Below are 24,220 nucleotides of genomic sequence, written 5' to 3'. Positions count from 1 at the left end.
CAGATGGAGTCCAACACAGATAAGTGTGAGGTGGTCCATTTTGGTAGGTCAAATATGATGACAGAATATAGTACTAATGGCAAGACTCTTGCCAGTGTGGAGGATCAGAGGGATCTTGGGGTCTGAGTCCATAGGACACTCAAACTTGCTGCGCAGGTTGACTCTGTGGTTAAGAAGGCATATGGTGTATTGGCCTTCATCAACCATGGGACTGAGTTTAGGAGCCGAGAGGTAATGTTGCAGCTATATAGGTCCCTGCTCAGACCCCACTTGGAGTACTGTGCTCAGTTCTGGTCACCTCACTATAGGAAGGATATGGAAAACATAGAAAGGGTGCAGAGTATTTACAAGGATGTTGCCTGGATTGGGGAGCATGCCTTATAAGAATAGGTTGAATGAACTGGGCCTTTTTTGTTTGGAGCGATGGAGATGAGAGGTGACCTGATAGAGGTGTATAAGATGATGAGAGGCATTGATCATGTGACTAGTTGGAGGCTTTTTCCCAGGACTGAAATGGCTAACATGAGAGGGCACAATTTTAAGGTGCTTGGAAGTAGGTACAGAGGAAATGTCAGGAGTAAGTTTTTTTTTACACAGAGAGTGGTGAGTGCATGGAATGGGCTGCCGGCAACGGTGGTGGAGGCGGATACGATAGGGTCTTTTAAGAGACTCCTGGACAGGTACATGGAGATCAGAAAAATAGAGGGCTATGGGTAACCCTAGGTAATTTCTAAGGTAAGGACATGTTCGGCACAGCTTTGTGGCAGAAGGGCCTATATTGTGCTGTAGTTTTTCTATGTTTCTATAACATAACATCTTTAACAATTCAGAAGGCAACTCATCAATACTTCTCAAATGAGCAATTAATACTGGGTTTGCCTGTAACCGCTAAATCTAAGAACCAACTTAAATCCTATCCTAAAAAAAATCCTATCCAGAATTGGTGACCATTGATGTTCAGTGACAGAAATATCTACCAGGTTTAAAACATAGGATATTGCTGAGGGTTAAGAGTCAGGAAAAATACTTCTAAAGATGGAATCTGTAACAAGGACAAATTAAACTGATTGTGTAAAGTGCTTGTTCTACACTTTCTCAAGCTACTTAAAGAATGATAGCCATTCAATACTACTTAGACAAATCACTACTGTAGTGTCCAAAGCTCAACATTCCTCTTAAAAGCAAATTCCATTAAAATAATGGAAATCACACATTCAGGAGATGCCCTAAGTGCCAAGTGAATTTGCTGTAAAATAACAACAATTACAACCATCAGGGTTGTGTTAAGTTTGCTCAACTCTCACCTCAGAATTTTTATGACCCATTATTAGGTTTCGACTAGAAGAGCTTAACCATAAGGCACAGGAGTAGCACAGAGTCATTTGGACCATTAGATCTACTCCAACATTCCATCATGGCTGATTTATTATTCCTCTTAACCCTATTGTGCTTCCATCTCCCCATAACTTTTCTCACAAGATCACAAGACAAAGGAGCAGAAGTAGGCTATTTGGCCCATTGAGTCTGCTCCGCCACTCCACCATGAGCTAAACTTCCGGCTTTTTCCCCATATCCCTTGATACCCTGACTGATTAGATACCTATCAATCTCCTCCTTAAACACCCTCAATGATCGGGCCTCCACAGCTGTATGTGGCAACGAATTCCATAAATCCATGATCCTCTGGCTAAAAAAATTTCTCCTCATCTCTGTTTTAAATGGGTACCCTCCAATTCTAAGACTGTGGCCTCTTGTCCTAGACTCACCTACCAAGGGAAACAGCCTTTCCACATCTGCTCTGTCCAACTCTTTCAAAATTCAAAATGTTTCTATGAGATTCCCTCTCATTCTTCTATACTCTAATGAATACAGTCCAAGAGCCGACAAACGGTCCTCATATGTTAGTCCCTGCATTCCAGGAGTCATCCTCGTAAATCTTCTCTGAACTCTCTCCAACATCAGTACATCCCTTCTAAGATAGGAGGACCAAAACTGCACACAGTATTCCAAATGAGGTCTCACCAGTCCCCCATAGAGCCTCATCAGCACCCCCTTACTCTTATACACCCTTTTGAAATGAATGCCAACATAGCATTCACTTCCCTTACTGCCGATCCAACCTGGTGGTTAACCTTTAGGGTATCTTGCACGAGGACCCCAAGTCCCTTTGCACTTCCGATTTTTGAATTTTCTCCCCATCTAAATAATCTGCCAGATTATTTCTTCTTCCAAAATGTACAACAGTACATTTCTCAACATTGTATCTCATCTGCCATTTCTCTTCCCACTCTCCTAAACTGACCAAGTCTCTCTGCAACCTTTCCGTTTCTTCAAAACTTCCTGCTCCTCCACCTATCTTGGTGTCATCCGCAAATTTAGCCACAAAATAATTTAATCCATAATCTAAATCATCGATATACATTGTAAAAAGAAGCGGCCCCAACACTGGATCCCTGCGGAACACTACTAGTAACTGGCAACCAATCAGAATAGGATCCCTTTATTCCCACCCTTTGGTTCCTGCCTATCAGCCAATGCTCCACCCATTCCAATATCTTTCCTGTAATTCCATGGGCTCTCATCTTATTAAGCAACCTCTCATGCGGCACCTTATCGAAGGCCTTTTGAAAATCCAAATACACAACATCCACAGCCTCTCCCTGGTCAACCTTATTTGAGATTACCTCAAAAAATTCCAATAGGTTGGTGAGGCAGGATCTTCCCTTCATGAAACCATGCTGGCTTGGGCCTATCTTGTCATGCACCTCGAGGTATTTCATAACCTCATCCTTGAGGATCGACTCCAATAACTTTCCAAATACCAATGTCAGACTAATAGGTCTGTAATTTTCTTTTTGCTGCCTCCCTCTTTTCTTAAACAGTGGAACTACATTTGTGACCTTCCAGTCCTCCGGAACCATACTAGAGTCTATTGACTCCTGGAAGATCATTTCCAATGCCTCCACAATCTCCAAAGGCACTTCCTTCAGAACCCGTGGGTGCACCTCATCCGGTCTGGGAGACTTATCTATTCTTAGTCCATTTAGCTTCCCAAGCACTTTCTCTCTAGTAATCTTGACTGTACTTAATTCTATTCCCTGAGACCTCTGGCTGTCAGGTATGGTGCTAATGTCTTCCACTGTGAAGACTGATACAAAATACTCGTTCAGTTTTTCTGCCATCCCTTTGTTATCCATTATAATTTCTCCAGCATCATTTTCAATCGGTCCTATATCTACCCATCTCACTCGTTTACTCTTCATATATTTAAAAAAATTCTTAGTATCCTTTTTTATGTTAATTGCCAACTTCCTTTCATAATTCATCTTTTCTTTCCTAATGACTTTCTTAGTTTCCTTCTGTAAGTTTTTAAAAGTCTTTCAGTTCTCACTTTTCCCACTAATTTTTGCTTCCTTGTATGCCGTCTCTTTTGCTTTTATTTTAGCCTTAACTTCTCTCGTTAGTCATATTTGTGCCATTTGTCCATTCATGATTTTCCTTTATCTTGGAATATATTTTTCCTGCACTTTCCTTATTTCTTGTAGGAACTTCATCCAATTCTGCTCTACCTTCCCTCCATCTACTTACTTGTCCAATCAACTTGGGCTAGTTTAATTTAGAAATTTAACCAAGTTCCCCCGAGATCAATAAAGTATGACTATGACTATAACTAGTTCCTCTCTCATACCACTGTAATTTCCTTTGTTCCACTGAAATATCGATACACCTGATACCAGCTTCTCCTTTTCAAATTTGAAACTGAACTCAATCATATTATGATCACTACTTTCCAAGGGGTTCCATTACCTCCAGCTCCCTAATCGCCTGAGGTTCATTACACAGCACCCAATCCAAAACAGCTGGTCCCCTGGTGGGCTCCTGGACAAGCTGTTCCAAAAAGCCATCCCGTAGGCATTCTACAAACCTCCTCTCCTGAGATCCAGTACCTTCCTGACTTTCCCATTCCACTTAGATATTAAAATTCCCCATAATTATCTTGACATTTTCCTTCTGACACGCTTTTTCTATTTCCATCTGTAACTTGTAGTCCACATCCTGGCTGCTGTTTGGAGGCCTGTATATGACTGCTATTAGTGTCTTTTTACCTTTGCCATTTCTTAACTCGACCCATAAGGATTCTACCTCTTCTGATCCTATGTCCCTTCTTTCTAGTGATTCGATATTGTTGCTTACCATTAGGGCTACGCCTCCCCCTTTACCAACCTTCCTATCTTTCCTATACACTGTGTATCCTTGGACATTCAGCTCCCAATCACATCCATCGTTAAGCCATGACTCGGTGATGACCACAATGTCATATTTTTTAACCTGTAGCTGTACAGCAAGGTCATCCACTTTATTTCTAATGCTGCATGCATTTAAGTACAGTACATTTAGATCAGTATCTGTTACCGATTTTGCTATATTTCTATCGCACAGCAAATCATCCTATCTATTCACCTGCCTGTCCTCCTTGCCATTTTTGCTGCACAGTATCTTTGACTTATTTCTATTTTCCTCTTCCTCAACCCTAACACCCTGGTTTCCTTCCCCCTGCCAACTTAGTTTAAACCCTCCCTAATAGCTATATTAAACAATCCCGCCCGGATATTAGTACCCTTTGAGTTCAGGTGTAACCCATCGTTTTTGTATAAGTCATACCTCCCCAAAAATAGATCCTAATGATCCAAGAATTTGAAGTCCTGCCCCCTGCACCAGTTACTTAGCCACACATTCATCTGCTTAATTCTGCTATTCTTACCTTCATTAGCACGTGGCTCAGGCAGTAATCCTGAGATTATTACTCTGGAGGTCCTGCTTTTCAATTTTCTTCCTAGCTCCCAGTAACTTTGCTTCAGGACCTCCTCTCTTTTTGTGTCTACGTCATTAGTACCAACACGTACCAAGACATCTGGCTGCTAGCCCTCTCTCCTCAGAATACTCTGGACCCGATCTGAGACATCCCGTACCCTGGCACCAGGGAGGCAATACACCATCCGGGTATCCTTGTCCGTCTCGCAGAATCTCTTGTCTGTTCCCCTCACTATGGAACCCCCTATAACTACTGCATTTCTCCTTGCTCTCTTGATCATGGCACTGGGCAGAGTGCTGGAGTCCCGTTCGCTGGGGCCTTTTATCTGTCAAGTCAATCTCTCCAACAGTATCTAAAACCATATATCGAGGGGGACTGTCACAGAGGTGCTGTCCACTATCTCTCTATAGGTATTATCAATCACCTCCTCACTTTCCCTAATTAGCCGCAGGTCAAGTTGCAGCTCCAGATCCAGATCCCTAACACGGTCCTTAAGGAGGCTCATCTCAATGCACCTGGTGCAGGTGTAATCCTTGGGGAGGCTGGGAGTCTCCCAAGGACCCCACATCTGGCACTCCAATCAAGATCTAATCAAGAACCTGTCAACCTCAGCTTTAATTATACCCAATGTCTCGGCCTCCACAGCTATCTGTGGCAATGAATTCTATAGACTCACCACCCTCTGGCTAAGGAAATTCCTCCTCATCTCTATTTTAAAGATCTTTTTATTCCAAATTTCTGCCCTTTGGTCCTAGACTACCCCACTATAGGAAACATGCTCTCCACATCAATATTTAATTGGTCTCATTGAGATCCCCCCATCCTTCTGAACTCCAGCAAGTGCCGACCCAAAGCAATCAAATGTTCCTCATATGTTAACACTTTCATTTCTGAAATCAATCTCCTGAACTTTCGCTGGACCATCTTCAATTCAATGCTGGCACTTCCTGTCTTAAATAAGTTTTCCGAAGGTTAATGTGACCTCTGATGTTACTGTTTTCTGTTCAATGCTTTTGCTTTATTTGCTTTCTGTTGTTCTCAGCCTTGATGTCATGGTTTGCATAAAGGCTCAGCACTGTAGACCACTCCCCACTGAACATCAACGTCTCCTCCGTAGAGATCGTTAAGAGCACCAAATTTCTTGGTGTTCGCCTGGCGGAGAATCTCACCTGGTCCCTCAACACCAGCTCCATAGCAAAGAAAGCCCAGCAGCATCTCTACTTTCTGTGAAGGCTGAGAAAAGTCCATCTCCCACCCCCTATCCTCACCACATTCTACAGAGGTTGTATTGTGAGCATCCTGAGCAGCTGCATCACTGCCTGGTTCGGAAATTGCACCATCTCGGGTCGCAAGACCCTGCAGCGGATAGTGAGGTCAGCTGAGAAGATCATCGGGGTCTCTCTTCCCGCCATTACAGACATTTATACCACATGCTGCATCCACAAAGCAAACAGCATTATGAAGGACCCCACACACCCCTCATACAAACTCTTCTCCCTCCTGCCATCTGGCAAATGGCACTGAAGCATTCGGGCTCTCACGACCAGACAATGTAACAGTTTCTTCCCCCAAGCCATCAGACTCCTCAATACCCAGCGTCTGAACTGACATGAACCTACTGCCTTTTACTGTGCCTATTGTCTTGTTTATTATTTATTGTAATGCCTGCACTGTTTTGTGCACTTTATGCAGTCCTGGGTAGGTCTGTGATGTTGGTTAGGGATGTGATGTTGAGGCTCTGTGAGGCACTAGTAAGACCTCACTTGGAGTACTGTGGGAAGTTTTGGGCTCCTTATTTAAGAAAGGATGTGCTGACGTTGGAGAGGGTACAGAGAAGATTCACTAGAGTGATTCCAGGAATGAGAGGGTTAACATATGAGGAACGTTTGTCCGCTCTTGGACTGTACTCCTTGGAGTTTAGAAGAATGAGGGGGGACCTCATAGAAACATTTCAAATGTTGAAGGGCATGGACAGAGTGGATGTGGCAAAGTTGTTTCCCATGGTGGTGAGTCTAGTATGAGAGGGAATGACTTAAGGATTGAAGGGTGCCTTTTCAGAACAGAGATGCGAAGGAATTTTTTTTGCCAGAGGGTAGGGAATCTGTGGAATTTGTTGCCACGGGTGGCAGTGGAGGTCAAGTCATTGGTGTATTTAAGGCAGAGATTGATAGGTATCTGAGTAGCTAGGGCATCAAAGGTTATGGTGAGAAGGCGGGGGAGTGGGACTAAATGGGAGAATGGATCAGTTCATGATAAAATGGGCGGAGCAGACTCGATGGGCCAAATGGCCGACTTCTGCTCCTTTGTCTATGTCTTATGGTCTTACGGTCTGTAGTCTAGTGTAGTTTTTGTGTTGTTGTATGTAGTTCAGTATATTTTTTGTATTGTTTCATGTAGCACCATGGTCCTGAAAAACATCGTCTCATTTTTATTGTGTACTGTACCAGCAGTTATGGTGGAAATGACAATAAAAAGTGACTTGACTTGACTTGATTTTACGAAACAATACTTAGCTTATCACATGTACAAACTTCGTTCTCCCTGTCAATTAGAATGTCAACTCCAAGAATAAAAGGTATCTTTTGTGTATTGGAACCACAATTATCTTAGCAACACACACAAAATCCTGGAGGAACGTAACAGGTCAGGCTGCATCTGTGGAAATGAAAAAAACAGACAATGTTTTGGGCCAAGACCTTTCTTCAGGACTGGAAAGGAAAGGGAAAAGATGCCATAATAAAAAGTTGGGGAAGGAGACGAAGGATAGCTGGAAGATAATAGGTGAAGCCAGGTGGGAAGGCTAGAGAGAAAGGAAACTGATAGGAGAGGAGAGTGTCCACTGGAGAAAGGGGAGGAGGAGGAGACCCAGAGGGAGGTGATAGGCAGGTAAGAAAATGCAAGAAGCCAGAAAGGGGAACAGAAAAAGGAAAAGGGAAGGATTTTTTTTGACCAGAATGAGGAATTGATATTCATGCCATCATGTTGGAAGCTACCCAAGTGGAATATAAAGTGCTGCTCCTCCAGACTGAGATTGGCCACATCATGGCACAAGAAGAGGCCATGGACTGACAAGCCAGAATGGGAATGGGAATTGGAATTAAAATGTTTGTCACTGGGAAGGTCTGCCTTTGGCAGATGGATCAGAGGTGTTCAACAATGTGGTCCCCTGTTTACAATGGGTATGACCAATATTAAAGAAGCCTAACTGGGAGTGTCGGATACAATAAATGACCCCAGCAGAGTCACAGGTGAAGTGTTGCCTCATCTGGAGGGACTGTTTGGAATCCTGGATGGAGGTAAATGAGTAGATGTAGTACTTTGACTGCTTGCAAGGGTAAGTGAAGGGATAAATTATCTTTTGCAGCTGCTGGTTATATTTCTCCTGCTTATTTTTATTCACAGTTATGGTTCAAAATTTTGGCGTGCGTTGCTTCGGGCTTCCAACATCTTCAGAATTTCTCACATTTGTTATTTGACACCTGTTTAGAGGGTCCAAAACTTAGATACGACCATGAAGAAGGCACACTGATATTTCTATTTTCTTTGACATGTCAGGCAATTCAGCATGTCAGCAAAGACTGCGATGCACAGATGAAAGCATTCCGACTGGTTGCAGACTGGTATGGAAATTTCAAAGCACAGGACTGCAAGAAGTTCCAGAGAAGGTAGTCATGAGTAGAGCGATATTTTTCAGGTTGCTTGAACAACCTGATGGCAGTGGGGAAGAAGGTTTTGTTCAACCTTGAGATGTGGGTCTTCAGGTTCCAGTAATTCCCACTTAATGGCATTTTGAAGAAGAGAGCCTGGTTCAGATGGTGTTGGTCCCTGGTGATGGCTGTCACCTCCCTGAGCCATCGCCTCTTGTAGAAGTCCAGAATGGTGGAGAGAGCTGTACTCATGATCGAACTGGCTAAGTATCACCATTCTGTATATCTGCTTGTGTTCATGTGCATTGGAATTTACATACCAGCCAGTGATGCAATGATGCTTTCCTATTCCTACATTTTATAGCTCATGTGGAAATAATTTCTGTTACCACAGAAAGGATCAACTTGTTTACAAAGGGATTATTGAAATCAGTAAAGTGATTAAAACAAGGTGATGCATCATTAGCCCTCATAGCTTAAGTCGATGCCATAATTATTAGTGCATTATTGCACCCACATTCAAAGGCAAACTCAGACAGATATTCTTGCAATTGAGAATTTATTACAATTCCTTGTAGAATTATCATAAGCACCGGATAGAATACAAGCGATTTGCAAATTACACCATTGCCAAGAAATTAGTGACACTTTTGTACAAATTAGACTAAAAACAGCAATCATTCCTTTCTTGAAAGAAAATCTAGTAATTTTAACTTGTCAGTACCATGACCAAAATGGATGCACTGACATGCCCCTTGTAGTCACTTTTATTTCCTTTCATTAACTGAAATTACATTTGCTAAAAGACGTCATCAGTTATAACACTACTGGTGAATCAGCTGGCAGAGAAAACATGTTTATTGTTGATAGACAAAAATGGAGATTTTCACCTATCTGCCAAGAATCCAACATACTACCTATAAATCCAACTACTGAGTCATAAACAAGGCATTATTCTCAACTGTTTTAAGACTATAAGACATAGAATCAGAACTAGGCCATTCAGTCTATTGATTCTGCTCCACCATTTGATCATGACTGATATATTCATGTTGATCATAGCTGAGATTAAACACCGGGAACAGTAGGTCTTGGGTTTGAATCAGCAGCTCCTCACACAGTTTATGTTGAAGCTCTGACTGCAGGGAGCCATCTACCACTGAGAGTATCAGAGAAACTGTTGCCATGAACTACTCTGTTTTCCAATAGAGAGACAACAGCAAAAGTACTGCAGTTAACCCTTTGGTCCGTTTTCTTTACCCGCAAAGAGGGAGACAATAGTAGAAGAAAGCATTTGGATATTACTTCACCCAAAATGAGATAAGCTGTATTTCAAAGCATAATTAATTCAAGGAGACAACAGAAGATATTTCCAATAGTGGGGAGTCTAGGACCAGAAGACACAGTCTCAGAATACAAGGATATACTTTAGAACAGAAATGAGGAGAAATTTCCAAAGGGTGATGAATCAGTGGAATTCATTGCCACAGTCAGCTGTGGTAGCCAAGTCATTGGATAGATTTAAAGCTGAGTTTGATAAGTTTTTCATTACTCAGGGCATCGAAGGTCACTGGGAGAAGGCAGGGAATGGGGTTGAGAGGGAAATTAAATCAGTCATGATCATTGGCAGCATAGACTCGATGGGCTTCATGGCCTAATTCTGCTCCTACATCAAATTTTCAAATTGTGGCATTGAACATTTGTTGAATTCTTAAAATGGTTCAAACTTTAAAAAACTGCACTTAACTTCAATAAAATTTGGAATGGGTTGATATTTAGTTACTGGAAGTACCCAAGATTTTCACACAACCACAGACAAAGAGCAAAGGAACACATCTATCACCAAACTGTTGAGTGCAGAGTGCATGAGCACATTTCATAACAGATGACATCTTACCTCATCTTCAAGTTTCCCTGCTGCGGCTGACCATCGTAGATAGATAAGATATCAAAGTCTTCTTCCAAAGCGAAGATCTGGAACACCAGCTGTATCCGGTTTCGTTCCCCAGTAATGATAATCCAGGTGCAGTTTGCATAATTCGGATATCCATAAGGGAATCCGGGGCTCTCGATGGTGCCATTAGGGCCTTGCACTAACCCACCACAGCTCTGCTCTGAAATAAAAATTACAACCTACTGTTAACCGGAACATGACACTGTGCTCTGATCAACAAACTTTGCAGTCAACACATGAACAACACGAAAAGCATTTTTGACAAGATAACAGCCAGTAATGCAAAGTAAACTTTTCTCAGAGAGCTAATAAAATTCCTCTATTATCTGATCAGTGCTTTTTACTTAGCACAATATTTCACACATTCTCTCTTCTCCCCTCTCACATCAGGCAAAAGATACAAAAGCTGCAAAGCACGCACTACCAGAAGTTCACTATGAATGGTGCCAAGCCCAGCTGCAAAAGGAAGTTGGTTGGGCATGGGTCTAACAACCCCATCCTGTTAAAAACCCAGAGCTACAGGAATGACAACAGAAGCTTCAAGACCTCATCACTAGGAGAGATGGGCTATACCTGAGGACAACTTGAAAGATTGGCCCAGGACAGAGGACAACAGCCAGCTGCTGCCAGCAGCCTATGCCCCAGTAGGGATGATAAGCTTAAAGAAGTAAGTACATAGCACCAGGCTCAATGATGGCTTCTATCCCACTGTTATCAGATTCTTGGATGGACTCCTTGTACAATCCCCTGCTCTCTGGTCAGACCAATCCTCGATCCCTTGTAGTTTCCCTACCAGGTGCACAATGGAGTTGACAATGCTGTCATCTACCTGCTGAACTGACCCTACTCCCATTTTCGATAAGCAAGGCAGCACTGTGAGGATCATGCTTTTTTGATTTCTCAAGTGCCTTCAATACCATTCAGCCCTCATTGCTGGGGGAAAGGCTCCGTTCAATGCAGGTTGGCACTTCCACTGAATCCTGGATAATGGACTACCTTTCTGGCAGTCCACGGGTTTGTGCGGCTTCACAGCTGTGTGTCAGACATGGCTAGAAGTAGCACTGGAATCCCACAAGGGACTGTATTGGCTCTTTACTTCAGACTTCAGATACAACACTGAGATGTGTCATCTGCAGAAATTCTCTGATGATTCAGCAATAGTTGGGTGTGTAAAGGGAGGACAGGATACAGGACCCTTGTGGAGGACTTTGCCAAATAATGCAAGCTGAATTATCTGCTGCTCAACATTAGTAAGACAAAGGAGAAGGTGATGAGCTTTAGGAAGACTAAGCCTGCACTGTTCCCTGTTACTATTAATGGTGGGGACGAGGGTGTACCTGGTGGTGCACCTGGATGATAGATTCAAATGGAGCACCAGCACAGAGGCTGTGTACAAGGGCCAAAGTCACCTCTACATCCTGAAGAGACTAAGATCCTTTGGACAATGCAGACCTCTCCTTCACATATTCTAGCAATATGTGGTCGCTAGTACAATCTTCTATGCGGTGGTGTGCTGGGCAATTGTATCAACACAGGTGATACCAGCAGGCTCAATAAACTCATTAGAAAGGCTGGCTCTGTTACAGGAGTCAAAGTGTACACACTGGAGGCTGTGGTAGAACAAAGGACCCTTCCGAAAATTCTGGCAATTCTGGACAATGTTTCTCACTCTCTGCATGCCCCCTTGGCTGAACAGAGGAGCACTTTCAGTAATAGTCTAAGATAACTGCACTGCTCAAAAGAGCGTGAGATGCAGTCATTCTTAACCTGGACCATTTGGCTCTATGCTGAGTCAACCTATAGTCGAGGAGGTGATAACCCACTCCTGTTAGACTGTTTGAGGTAACTTATATTTCATTCTTTTCTTATTTCCCTTCTAATATTTGTATATCTGTACACTTGTAATGCTACTATGACACTGTAAATTCATTTGGGATCAATAAAATAACTATCTATCTATGAGATGAACTCTTGGACTTACAATCAACCTCGTAAAGACCTTGCTCTTTTTTTTTCCCTGCACTGTACTTTCTCTGTAACTGTAACACTTTATTTTCTTTGTTGCTATACCTTGTTCTACATCAATGCCCTGTGCAATGAATTTTTTTAAAAAAACCCATTGACAAGCAAAACCATACGACAAGGAGCAGAATTAAGCTATTCAGCCCATCGCGTTTACTCTGCCAGTCGATCATGTCTGACATACACTCTATGGCCACTTTATTGAGCACAGGAGTGGAACCCAGTGTGGTCTTCTGCTCTCAGAAAAACTGTATTTTACAGGATAGCAGGGATCATCTACTGCCCTCAATGTGCATTTATGCAGCAAGCTAAACAACTTCTTAAAATTACCCAAGATGGAAGCTTCGGTAATTTTAGCGAAAATGCAGAGAGTTCAATAAAAATGCATTTTAAATTCAATACAGAATCTTAGTGCACCTGAATATACTAATACTGTCAATTATTCTCACAACTGGTGTTAACCAAGGTAGGATAGATACGCAACATTCCACAAATACACAATCTAAACAAGAGTAAACCCATGGAGCAATGATAGTACCCCCTTTGAAATATATCTACTCAATGCTCACTAATTTTACCAAAAACTTAAGACTCACAGGCTGCTTCAAAGGCAAATATAGAGTGGATGGAGATGCATGTCTTTACACCATGCACTTCAAATTAAAATAAAAAGTAACCCTCACAGGAAATGGTAAGAAACAGATTACATAAAGGAAGTGATGTTCATACAAAATGAACTGCCCTTTTCGATGATTAGAGCAGGTCCACCCCGGAGCATAACCCTCCCTGTGGTATCAACCCAGACTTTAGGATTATTGCAACAAATTTTCTGCTGGAGGAAGTCTTGATTAGTAGGAGCATCATAGGTTATGCAGAGAAGGCCAAAGAATGGAGTTGGGAGAGAAAATAAATCAGTCATGATTGACTGTGAAGCAGACTTGATGGGCCAGAAAACCTAATTCTGATCTGATGTGGTATGTTCTCACATACTTACCTACTATCGTATGGTCTTATGGTCTATTGATGAGAAAGTAGGTAAATTATCCAGAATTGGAAACTGAGGGTTTGGGGAACTGGCACAGAAGAGAACTGAAGCCAGTTCACTGTTGCTATGGTGATATGAAATGTGGGGTAGGCTTGAAGTTAAATAGCATGCTTCACCTCTTACTTTCTTGTGTTCTTCTGTTGACCATTTCATACTGAGCTAAGTGAAGTAAGGCACGTACAACATCCCTTTGTCTTGTGTTGCATGGCCAGATTCTGCTCCAACTCCATTCATAGGTTTGCAGATGACACAGCTGTGGTGGGCTACATCTCAAATAATGATGAGTTGGGAGTACAGGAAGGAGAGAAAGAGCTTAGTGACAAGGTCTCATGTTAACAATCTTACCCTCATTGTCAATAAACAAAAGAGTTTAGCATTGACTTCAGGAAGGGTATGGTGCAAATGCTCCTGTCTACATCAACAGTGATGAGGTTGAGAGGGTTGAAAGTTTTTGGGCGTGAACACCAATAGTCTGTCCTGTTCCAATCATGAAGACACCCTGGCCAAGAAAGTTCACCAGTGCCTCTACTTCCTCTAGTGGCTGAAGAAATATGGTATGTTCCCAATGACCCTAACAAATTTTTAACAATACACCTCCGAAGGTGTCCTTTCCAGATGCATCACAGCTTGGTGTGCAATGGCTCTGCCTATGACCCCCAGAAAGAACAGGGAGTTGTGAACACAGTTCAAACATTATGGAAATCATCCTCACACTATGTCAGTAAAGAGCCAGCATAACCAAAGAACAGACTCACCCTGGAAATTCTCTTTTCTTCCCTTTCCCATTGTGCAGAAGGTACAAAAGCCTGAAAGCACATACCACCAGGGACAAGGACAGCTTCTACTTTCCTCTCATAAGACAGCATGACTGTAATTGAACAGTTCCCTGGTACAATAACATGAAACTTGACCTCACAATTTATCTCGTTATGACCATGCAATCTTTTTGTCCACTTCCACTGCACTTTCTCTGTAACAGTAATACTTCATTCTGCATTTTGTTATAGATTAACCTTGTTCTACCTCAATGCACTGTTGTAATGCCATTTGTTGTAAAAAGTGGCAGCTACGAAAGGAGAAACTGAACAACCAAAAGACCCTACTACTAACTATAGCCATCATTTACTTGTGCTCACACTACACTAGAATATGTGGATCCCAGATCAGCCACTACAGCCACCTAAGGACCCACCGATTGACAACCACTTATGGAAATGTCATACTCGACTTGAGTGATCACACTACCATTGTTGTAATGAAATGATTTGTATGCAAGGCTAGTTTTTCACTATGTTTTGGTACAGAGTCAGAATCATGTTTATTATCACCGGCGTGTGTCGTGAAATTTTTTAACTTAGCAGCAGCAGTTCAATGCAAAACATAATATAAAAGAAAAATACAAAATAAAATAATAATAATAATAAATAAATGAACCAATCAATCAATTACAATATACGTATATTGAATAGATTAAAAATCGTGCAAAAAACAGAAATAATATATATTAAAAAAGTGAGGTAGTGTCCAAGGGTTCAATGTCCATTTAGAAACTGGATGGCAGAGGGGAAGAAGCTGTTCCTGAATCACTGAGTAAGTGCCTTCAGGCTTCTGTACCTCCTACCTGATGGTAACAGTGAGAAAAGGGCATGCCCTGGGTGCTGGAGGTCCTTAATAATAGACGCTGCCTTTCTGAGACACCGCTCCTTGAAGATGTCCTGGGTACTTTGTAGGCTGGTGCCCAGGATGGAGCTGACTAAATGTACAACCCTCTGCAGCTTCTTTCGGTCCTGTGCAGTAGCACCCCGCCCCATACCAGAGAGTGATGCTGCCTGTCAGAATGCTGTCCATGGTACATCTGTAGAAGTTTTTGAGTGTATTTGTTGGCATACCAAATCTCTTCAAACTCCAAATGAAGTATAGTTGCTGTCTTGCTTCTTTATAACTGCCATTGATTTGTTTGGGACCAGGTTCAATCCTCAGAGATCTTGACACCCCGGAACTTGAAACTGCTCACTCTCTCCACTTCTGATTCCTCTGAGGATTGGTATGTGTTTCTTCATCTTACCCTTCCTGAAGTCCACAATCAGCTCTTTTGTCTTACTGATGTTGAGTGCAAGGTTGTTGCTGTGACACCACACCACTAGTTGGCTTATCTCGCTCCTGTACGTCCTCTCATCTTCATCTGAGATTCTACTAACAATGGTTGTGTCATCAGCGAATTTATAGATGGTATTTGAGCTATGCCTAGCCTCACAGTCATGGGTACAGAGAGAGTAGAGCAGTGGGCTAAGTACACACCCCTGAGGTGCACCAGTGTTGATCGTCAGCGAGGCGGAGATGTTATCACCAATCCACACAGATTGTGGTCTTCCAGTTTGGAAGTCGAGGATCCAATTGCAGAGGGAGATGCAGAGACCTCTGTACATAATTTCACATATACAGATGTACATGTGACAATAATAAAACAGTTTAACAAATTAGAAATGAAACTAAACTGCATCATGGCAACTTCATTAGCTGATAATCAAGAATCAAAGAAGACAAATTTTAATTTTTGAAAATTGCATTTGTTTGGTTTTAAAACTGCATTAGCTTAGTATCTAATTAGCTGCAATAACTAAGACTTCTTTATTTTTTTTTAATATGAAGATCTATGAATCACATCTTCCATGTGACTCAGTTAACTCTGTTCCTAAAGCTCATCTCCTCTTGTTGCTAAGACACTAAGCCCGCACCAACAATCTGTGCCAACCCACTTGGTTGTAATCGTTCTTTTCTCTGCCTCCACACTCAACATTGAAGCTCCAAATCAAATTACTTGCCTGTAGAATCCAATTAGAAATGTCTGTGTATTTATTGCACAAATTCAAACTATAAATGTAAACCAGAAATAAGAAACAATAGAATGAGAATATTAATTGAAAACATAGGATTACAGAGCTACTTTTTTCCTTGAGGCTAGGATAGCAGTGGTGGTGGGAGTAGTAGTAATAGTAGTAGTGGTTGTTGTAGTAATAATAATAGTAGTAGCAATAGTAGTAAGAGTAGTATTAGTAGTAGTAGTAGTGTGATTTCCTTGAGTCATGTATAATATTCTCCAAATGGGTTGTTTATTGATGGTTCCTCAGGTGGCTGTAGCAGCTAATCTGGAATCCACATAACAGAGCGCTTAGGATTGTTTCCCTTAATGGAGAACGCTTGTGCATGACTTTGCTTAGTCTGAGGAGGCTGATACATGGACAGCAACCAGACTTTCTGCGAAAGATTGGGGTCAGGGTCCAGTGGCATGAAATGCAAGATGACTGAGGAACCTTCACTGCTGCAGTCTTCCTCAGCCTTCACTGCAATTGTGATGTGTCATTATTTTCCATCACTGAAGTCCTGGTTGGATTGCTCTTTGTCTGGAACCTTCCCCTTTGACCTTACAACCAGTGGTGACCCTGACAGGAGGTAAGTGCCAGATCGCTAGGCTTCAGATCACATTGCTCTCAGGATCTCGGGAACTCAGAAGCCTCTCCACCACGACAAGGTGATGACCCTCAGAGAAGTGAGGCTGGGATACTGTATATCATGTTAAGCATGGGATTGTCCATTAGCAAAAACATCAAGATATGTTGCTTCCTCTTCAAATATCACTTTGTCTACCTCTTCAACCCATTGTATTAAATACTGAGAGAATTGTTGTAACAGCTATGCAGATACTACAAGTTTCCCTGGACACAATAATTAATTCTATAACATGAAGATAGTGCTTCATGCTGAATAAATGTTTTTTCATCCACGAAATATCTGCATTTTACTATAAGTGCTTGCTTCATTTGGATTTATAATTGATCAATAGTTTCACTGACATTTATAATGCTCAGTTAAGTAAGAGTAAAATGAGCAAACCAGTTTCTAATTTTCTATTACAGATTTTCCATTTGCTGTTTATTCAGTTAGTTTTACATTTAATTTTGTTGGTAATTATTCCTCCTTAGAAATGACACTTAAATTAACTCCAGATATCACACTCTAACTTAACAAGCACGCTACCAGTATTTGCATCAGGTGCAGAGCAAGTTGTTTAAAATTGATGACTCGCTTTAACTTGACTCCTTTGTAATACATCACTTTAATCATATGACTTCTGAGACTTGCATGTTATGTTTTGCAACTCCAAAACTAATCGAAATAAAGACATGGGACACCAGGATAAATATGTCTAGTTTCATTTTTACTTTAGTGAGACACGCACATATGGCTTGGTGGTGTAATGACGTCAGCCATTCACGTACTTTTACATATAACCCATAATGAATGATGTAAAGAAAGAAAACTGTATATCTGAAATATTAAATACATAAGACTCCTTGCTGCTTAGCTATAAACTCCAACTTAATGTAGAATGCATCACAATTAATATAGATATCGGGGTATCTCTCTCTATATGTATTTTTAAAAAATTTTTTTAAATAATTTTTTTAACAAAAATACTCATTTTTTTTATGCTTGATGAGCACCTATACACTGTCCACTGGAAAAAGTGGGATCTCCCAGTGGCCACCCATTTTAGTTCCACTTCCCATTCCCATTCCAACATGTCAGCCCATGGCCTCCTCTACTGCTGCAATGAGGCCACACTCAGGTTGGAGGAGGAGCACTTTATATTCCATCTGGGTAGCCTCCAACCTGATGGCATGAACATCAATTTCTCGAACTTCTGGTAATTGCCCCCTCCACCCACTCTCCTTCAACATTCCCCATTCCCATTTCCCTCTCTCACCTTACAGTTCCTGCCCAGCACCTTCTTCAGGTGCTCCTCCTCCTTCCTTTTCTTCCAGGGTGTTCAGTCCTCTCCTATCAGATTCCCCCTTCTCCAGCCCTTTATCTCTTTCACAAATTGACTTCTCAGCTCTTTTCTACACCACTCTCCCTCTCCTAGTTGCAACTAAAACCTACTACCTTGTACTTCTTCCTCGCGTCTCTCTCCACCTTTTCACTTTGACCTGATCTCTTTTTTTTCAGTCCTGTAGAAGGGTCTCGGCCTGAAACATCAACAGTTTACTCTTTTCCATAGATGCTGCCTGGCCCGCTGAGTTCCTTCAGCATTTTGTGTGTGTTACTTTGATTTCCAGCATCTTCAGATTTTCTCCTGTTTAATATATGTTTGCTATTGCCTTTTTCTGGGCAGTTTTTTTTACAAGACTGGTGAACCCAGCCGTCAAATCTCAGAGATTGTCTGCCTAGAGTCAGTGGTCACATAACAAGACTTGTGATAAGTGACCATCCAGTACCTGCTCCTACGGTTCCACATAACCCTGACCGTGAGGCTAAAAGATGCTATACCTTGACCAAGGGTGACCTGAAGGCCAGCAGAGGGACCCACCACTCAACAGTATATAATACAAATACTCCTCAGCACAGTCAATTTTAAATCGCCCCATCCTGGCATGAAGATTTAAACACTGTGGATGATTTCTTACTCTTGTGGGATAATGTATTTCCTGACAAGGGGGATGACTCTGCTTGGCAGGAGAGTCTTGTGGTGATAAAACAATCTGAGGTTCTGACTCTTCTGGATTGGTTGTAAGAGTAGACACTGGGGCTGCAGGAAGTAGTTCTGATAGATCTGGACACCTTTCTTCTCTAACAATCGACTCAGCTCTCCTCAACTGATTGATGTGTCATCTACTGATGACATCAGACGCAATCTCCACTATGTCGGAGAGTGGTCCAGTTCTGTCTTTAATCTTTCCAGGTACCTACTTTTGAACACCTTTGCAATCCCTCAGCAGGACTGCTTGTCCAGGAGTGAAACATCAGACCTCATTACTTGTGGAGCCCTGAATTTGTCTCAGCTGCTTGTCCTGCATACTCCTTCTAAGGTTGGTTTTGAGGAGATCAAGGTGTAGGTGCAAGAGATGACCCAGGAACAGCATAACTGGTGAGTTGTTGGTTGTGGAGTGTGCTACATTGTGATATGCAAAGAACAAATCGGTGAGCTTCTGATTCAGTATCAGTGTAGTGTGTTCTGCTGACATTGCTCTCAGTGCATTCTTTAGACTCTGGGTATACCTTTCTGCCAAGCCATTTGTAGCCAGATGGCATGGTGCAGATTTAATATGTTTTATTCCATTCATTTTCAGGAACGTCTGAAACTGTCCTGCAACAAACTATGGTCCATTGTCACTGAGCAAGCGTTTTGGAACGCCATTCCTTGTGAAGAGACTTCTCTACACATCAGTGTGTGAGGCTGCAGAGAAGGCTATTGGGAACACTTCTGGCCACTTTGTAGCTGCATCCACTGCTACCAAGAAATTTATGCCCATGAATAGTCCAGCAAAATCTACACGAATCCTCTGCAAGGGCAATGCAGCCCTTTCCCAGGGATGAAGAGGCACTGTTCTTGGCATCTTCTGGACACACTAGCATCCTGAAGAGTACACAGCAAGCTGCTTGATCTGCTGATCTATTCTATGCTACCAGAGAAAACTTCAAGCCAACATTTTTATTTTTTCCACACCTAGATGACTGCATTTAGCTCCTCCAGCACTTAGCTTGGATGATACAACAACTCTCAATCCCCACGTAAGTCAACCTCCGTCAAGGGCAAGTTCATTCAGCACTGCTAAGAGTGGGGAAACTAGAGTTTATGCTGCACATTCCAGCCATTTTGGGTGGCCATATAGACCTTAGATAGTGTGAGGTCTTTTCTGGTTACCCTTTAGATCATCTCTGCATAATAGGGAGATATTTGATTTGCATTAGGGAAAATACATCAAGAGGAGTGTCCCCTTTTGTAAATTTTTCAGGTATTTCCTTTTCCAAGAGTAAACAGGAAAATCCATCAGCATTTCTATGATTAGATGTCTTCTTGATTTTGATCTTATAATTATGTCCTCCAAGAAACAGAGCCCATCTCTGCATTCACGTTGCTGCTGTTCGTGGAACACCTTCTGTGAATTGAAAATGGACACTAGCCAGTAATGAGGGTAAATTCTCTCCCATACAGGTACTGGCTGAAATATTTTATACCCCAAACCAGACTCCAGGCCTCTCTGTCAAGCTGTGCATAATTTTTCATTGCTGTCCTAATGGAACGTGATGCAAAGGCTATGGGGCATTCACTTCCATCACTCATAACATGTGGCGTGATTGCACCAATACTATAAGATGGTATTTTGTTGGGTAATAGTCTACTGAAGCTCTTCCAAGTGTCTTAATTGGTCAACAGTTTATGCTCTTATGGTTTGCTATTCATCTTGTTTTTACGAATGCAAGTATGATGTCAGGATAAATAAATAAGTTGAGGTATCACTGGATGATGGCTGTTGATATATTTGCCTCAATCATTTCTACTGGTAGTTCATTCCACATACAAGGTAAAAAGTTGCTCTGAGATTCCCAATGAATCTCTTCCCTCTCATCTCAGGACCATGTCTCTACTTCCTGATTCTCTAACCTCGGAAAGAACACTGTGCACATTCACCCTATCTATGGAATAGTGGATTAATGGTAGGATTCTTAGCAGTGTGGAAGGAAAGAGAGATTTTAGGGTCCAAGTCCATAGATCACTTTAAGTTGCCATGCCTGTTGATAGGGTGGTTAATAGGACCTACATGTTGGCCATAGTTGAGGGATTGAGTTCAAGAGGTATGTGGTAATGTTGCAGTTCTTTAAAATTCTGGTTATACTGCACTTGAAATTTTGTGTTCATTTCTGGTCACCTCATTACAGTAAGGATGGGGAACTTTTAGAAAGGATGCAGAGGAGATTTACCAGGATGCTGCCTGAATTGGAGACCATGTCTAATGTGAAGAGCTTGAGATGCTCTTTGGAGCAACGGAGTATGAGAGGTGACTTGGTAGAGGTGTACAAGATGATAAGAGGCACAGATCACGTGGACAGCCAAGATGGAAATGATTAATATGAGTAAGCATAATGTTAAGGTGATTGGAGGAAAGTATAGGGGGTAAGTTAGAGATACGTACTTTACACAGAGATTGGTAGGTGCATAGAATGGCAGGGCTAGTGGGAGAGGTAGACACATTAGGGACACTTAGGAAACAATGACACAATGATGTTTGAAAAATGGAAAGCTACATGGGAGGAAAGTGTTAGATTGATCTTTGAGTGGGATGAAAGTTTGGCACAACATCATCGGCTGAAGGGCCTATGTTCTATGTTCTAAAAGTGCAGTAACGTAATGGCCACCACAATTTCTTTATCACTGTCCTACTGCACAAGATTTAAATGATCCATAACTTCATTAAGTGCCATGCCAACATTATCCCAACAACATTCAATTTTACTCTGTAATCTAGCTGTGCAGCAGATGACATGAATAAACTTCTAGACTACAAAGTTCAACACCTTAGGCTCATTGCCTATGCCTGCTTCATCCCTGAAGAAGAGCAATTAATTTATTCGCCGTAAGGTGCTTATCATAAATCCGCAAAGGCTTTAATTTACCCTTGCTACATGTAGCTGAATTGCATTGTTTGTTATGGACTGCAGAGTCCTTCCACAATATATGTCAAGCTAACTCAAGCCAATTACAGTACATAACATTATTGTTCAGTGCTTATGGACAACTCACACCTTCAAAGGGTGTAACCACAGTATCACAGAATCCATTTTTGTAGTACCTGTACTTGTAATTTAATTTTATGTATATATATTTTTATTGGTAATTTGTAGTTTTTTTATTATGTATTGCAATGTACTGTTGCTACAAAGCAACATATTTCATGACACATGTCAGTGATATTAAACCTGATTCTAGTTCTGATAACCCAAGCCAATAATTTCCATGGTGATGCTGCAGGTGAAAGGTAGAGCAGTAAAGCAGGGGAACAGGTCCTTCAGCTCACAATGTCTGAACTGGACACAATGTTATATTAAACTATATCTCTTCTGCCTGCTATATCCCATCATTTACTGCTTATTCATGTGTCCATCAAACAGCTTCTTAATGCCAATTTTGTATCTGTGTCTACCACCAACCTTGGCAGTCTGCTCCAGACACACAACAATGGGTGTTAAAATACTTGCCTCACATATCTCCTTTTAAACCTACCCCCTCTCACCTTCAATGCATACCCTCCAGTATTTGGCATTTTTAAAAAATACAATAGAAATGCAGAGCAGAACTGGTCCTTCCTGCCCAATGAGCCGCATTGCCCAGCAACCCATACATATCTGGACTGTGGGAAGAAGGAGAGTACCCCAAGGAAACACATGCACTCACGGGAAAAATGTACAAACATCTTACAGGGGTCACCGGAATTTAACGCTGAACTCTGACATTCCAGTCATAGTAGCACCACACTAACTGTGGTGCTGGACCCTAGGTAAAAAATTCTGACCCTCTACTGTCTATATCTCTCAAATTCTATCAACTCCCTCCCCAGCCTCCCGCTCCAGAAAACAACCCTCGCTAAATGACTCTCTGTTCTGAGGCTGTGCCCTCTGTTTGTAGACTCACCCAGTATCAGAAACATCCTCTACACATGCACTCTGTCTAGACCTTTTAATATTTGATAAGTTTCAATAAGGTCTCCCAGTGAGTACAGACCCAGAGCCATCAAATGCTCCAAGTATGTCAACCCTTTCAGTCCCAGAATCATTCTCATGAACCTTCTCTGCGCACTCCATTACCTGCATATCATTTCTTAGATAAGTGACGCAAAACTGTTCACAAGTGTGGACGAAGCAATGCTTTATAAAGCCTCAGCATTACAATCCTTGCTCCTATATTCAAATTCTCTTGAAATGAATGCTATAATTGCATTTGCCTTCCCTAGCACTGACTCAACCTTCAAGAAAACCGCTAGAGAATCCTACACAAAGACTTCCAAGTCCCTTCGTACATCCATTATTAAATTTTCTTCCAGTTTAGAAAATAGTCTAGTCCTTTATTCCTTATACCAAAGGGTATGACCATATACGTTCCAACACCATATTCCTCTGTCACTTCTGTGCCCATTCGCCTAATCTAAATTCTTCTGCAGACATTGTGCTTCTTCGACTCTACCTGTCCCTCTACCTAGCTTTGTAAGTCTGCAAACTTGTCCACAAAGCCCTCAATTTCATCATTCAAATCGTTGAAATATAATGTGAAAACAAGCAGTCCTAATACCAACCTCTGTAAAACACCATTCATTGTTGGCAGCCAACCAGAATAGGCCCCTTTATTCCCACACTTTGCTTCTTGGCAGTCAACCAATCTTCTATCCATGCCAGTATCATTCTGATAATACCATGGGCTTTTATCTTGGTCGGCAGCCTTGTGTTTGGCACCTTGTCAAAGGCCTTCAGAAAATCCAAGTCTATCCTGCCTGTTACCTCCTCAAAAAAATTCCAACAGATTTGTCAGGCAAGAATTCCACTTAAGGAAATCATAAACAACAGGAATTCTGCAGATGCTGGAAATTCAAGCAACACACATCAAAGTTGCTGGTGAACGCAGCAGGCCAGGCAGCATTTATAGGAAGAGGTGCAGTCGGTGTTTCAGGCCCAGACTCTTCGTCAGGACTAACTGAAGGAAGAGTGAGTAAGGGATTTGAAAGTTGGAGGGGGAGGGGGAGATCCAAAATGATAGGAGAAGACAGGAGGGGGAGGGATGGAGCCAAGAACTGGATAGGTGATAGGCAAAAGGGATATGAGAGGATCATGGGACAGGAGGTCCGGGAAGAAAGACAAGGAAGGCGGGGCGGGAGGACCCAGAGGATGGGCAAGGGGTATATTCAGAGGGA

General features: G+C 41.9%; 1 protein-coding gene across 4 annotated transcripts in view; it reads right to left on the bottom strand.

Moving 5' to 3' along the window:
* The window catches only part of LOC134341158 (CUB and sushi domain-containing protein 1-like), a 2,430,601-nt gene that overhangs the window by 1,946,827 nt on the left and 459,554 nt on the right, over nucleotides 1-24,220 (bottom strand). For all 4 annotated transcript variants that reach the window (XM_063038952.1, XM_063038962.1, XM_063038968.1 and 1 more), the window contains exon 2: nucleotides 10,358-10,574. In XM_063038952.1, the coding sequence (XP_062895022.1) occupies nucleotides 10,358-10,574 (217 nt within the window). The remainder of the gene's footprint in view (nucleotides 1-10,357; nucleotides 10,575-24,220) is intronic.

This window comes from Mobula hypostoma, chromosome 2 (assembly GCF_963921235.1).
Source record: "Mobula hypostoma chromosome 2, sMobHyp1.1, whole genome shotgun sequence".
Taxonomy (NCBI): domain Eukaryota; kingdom Metazoa; phylum Chordata; class Chondrichthyes; order Myliobatiformes; family Myliobatidae; genus Mobula; species Mobula hypostoma.
The sequence above is the reverse complement of the archived record's forward strand: the minus strand, read 5'-3'. Positions and strand labels throughout refer to the sequence as shown.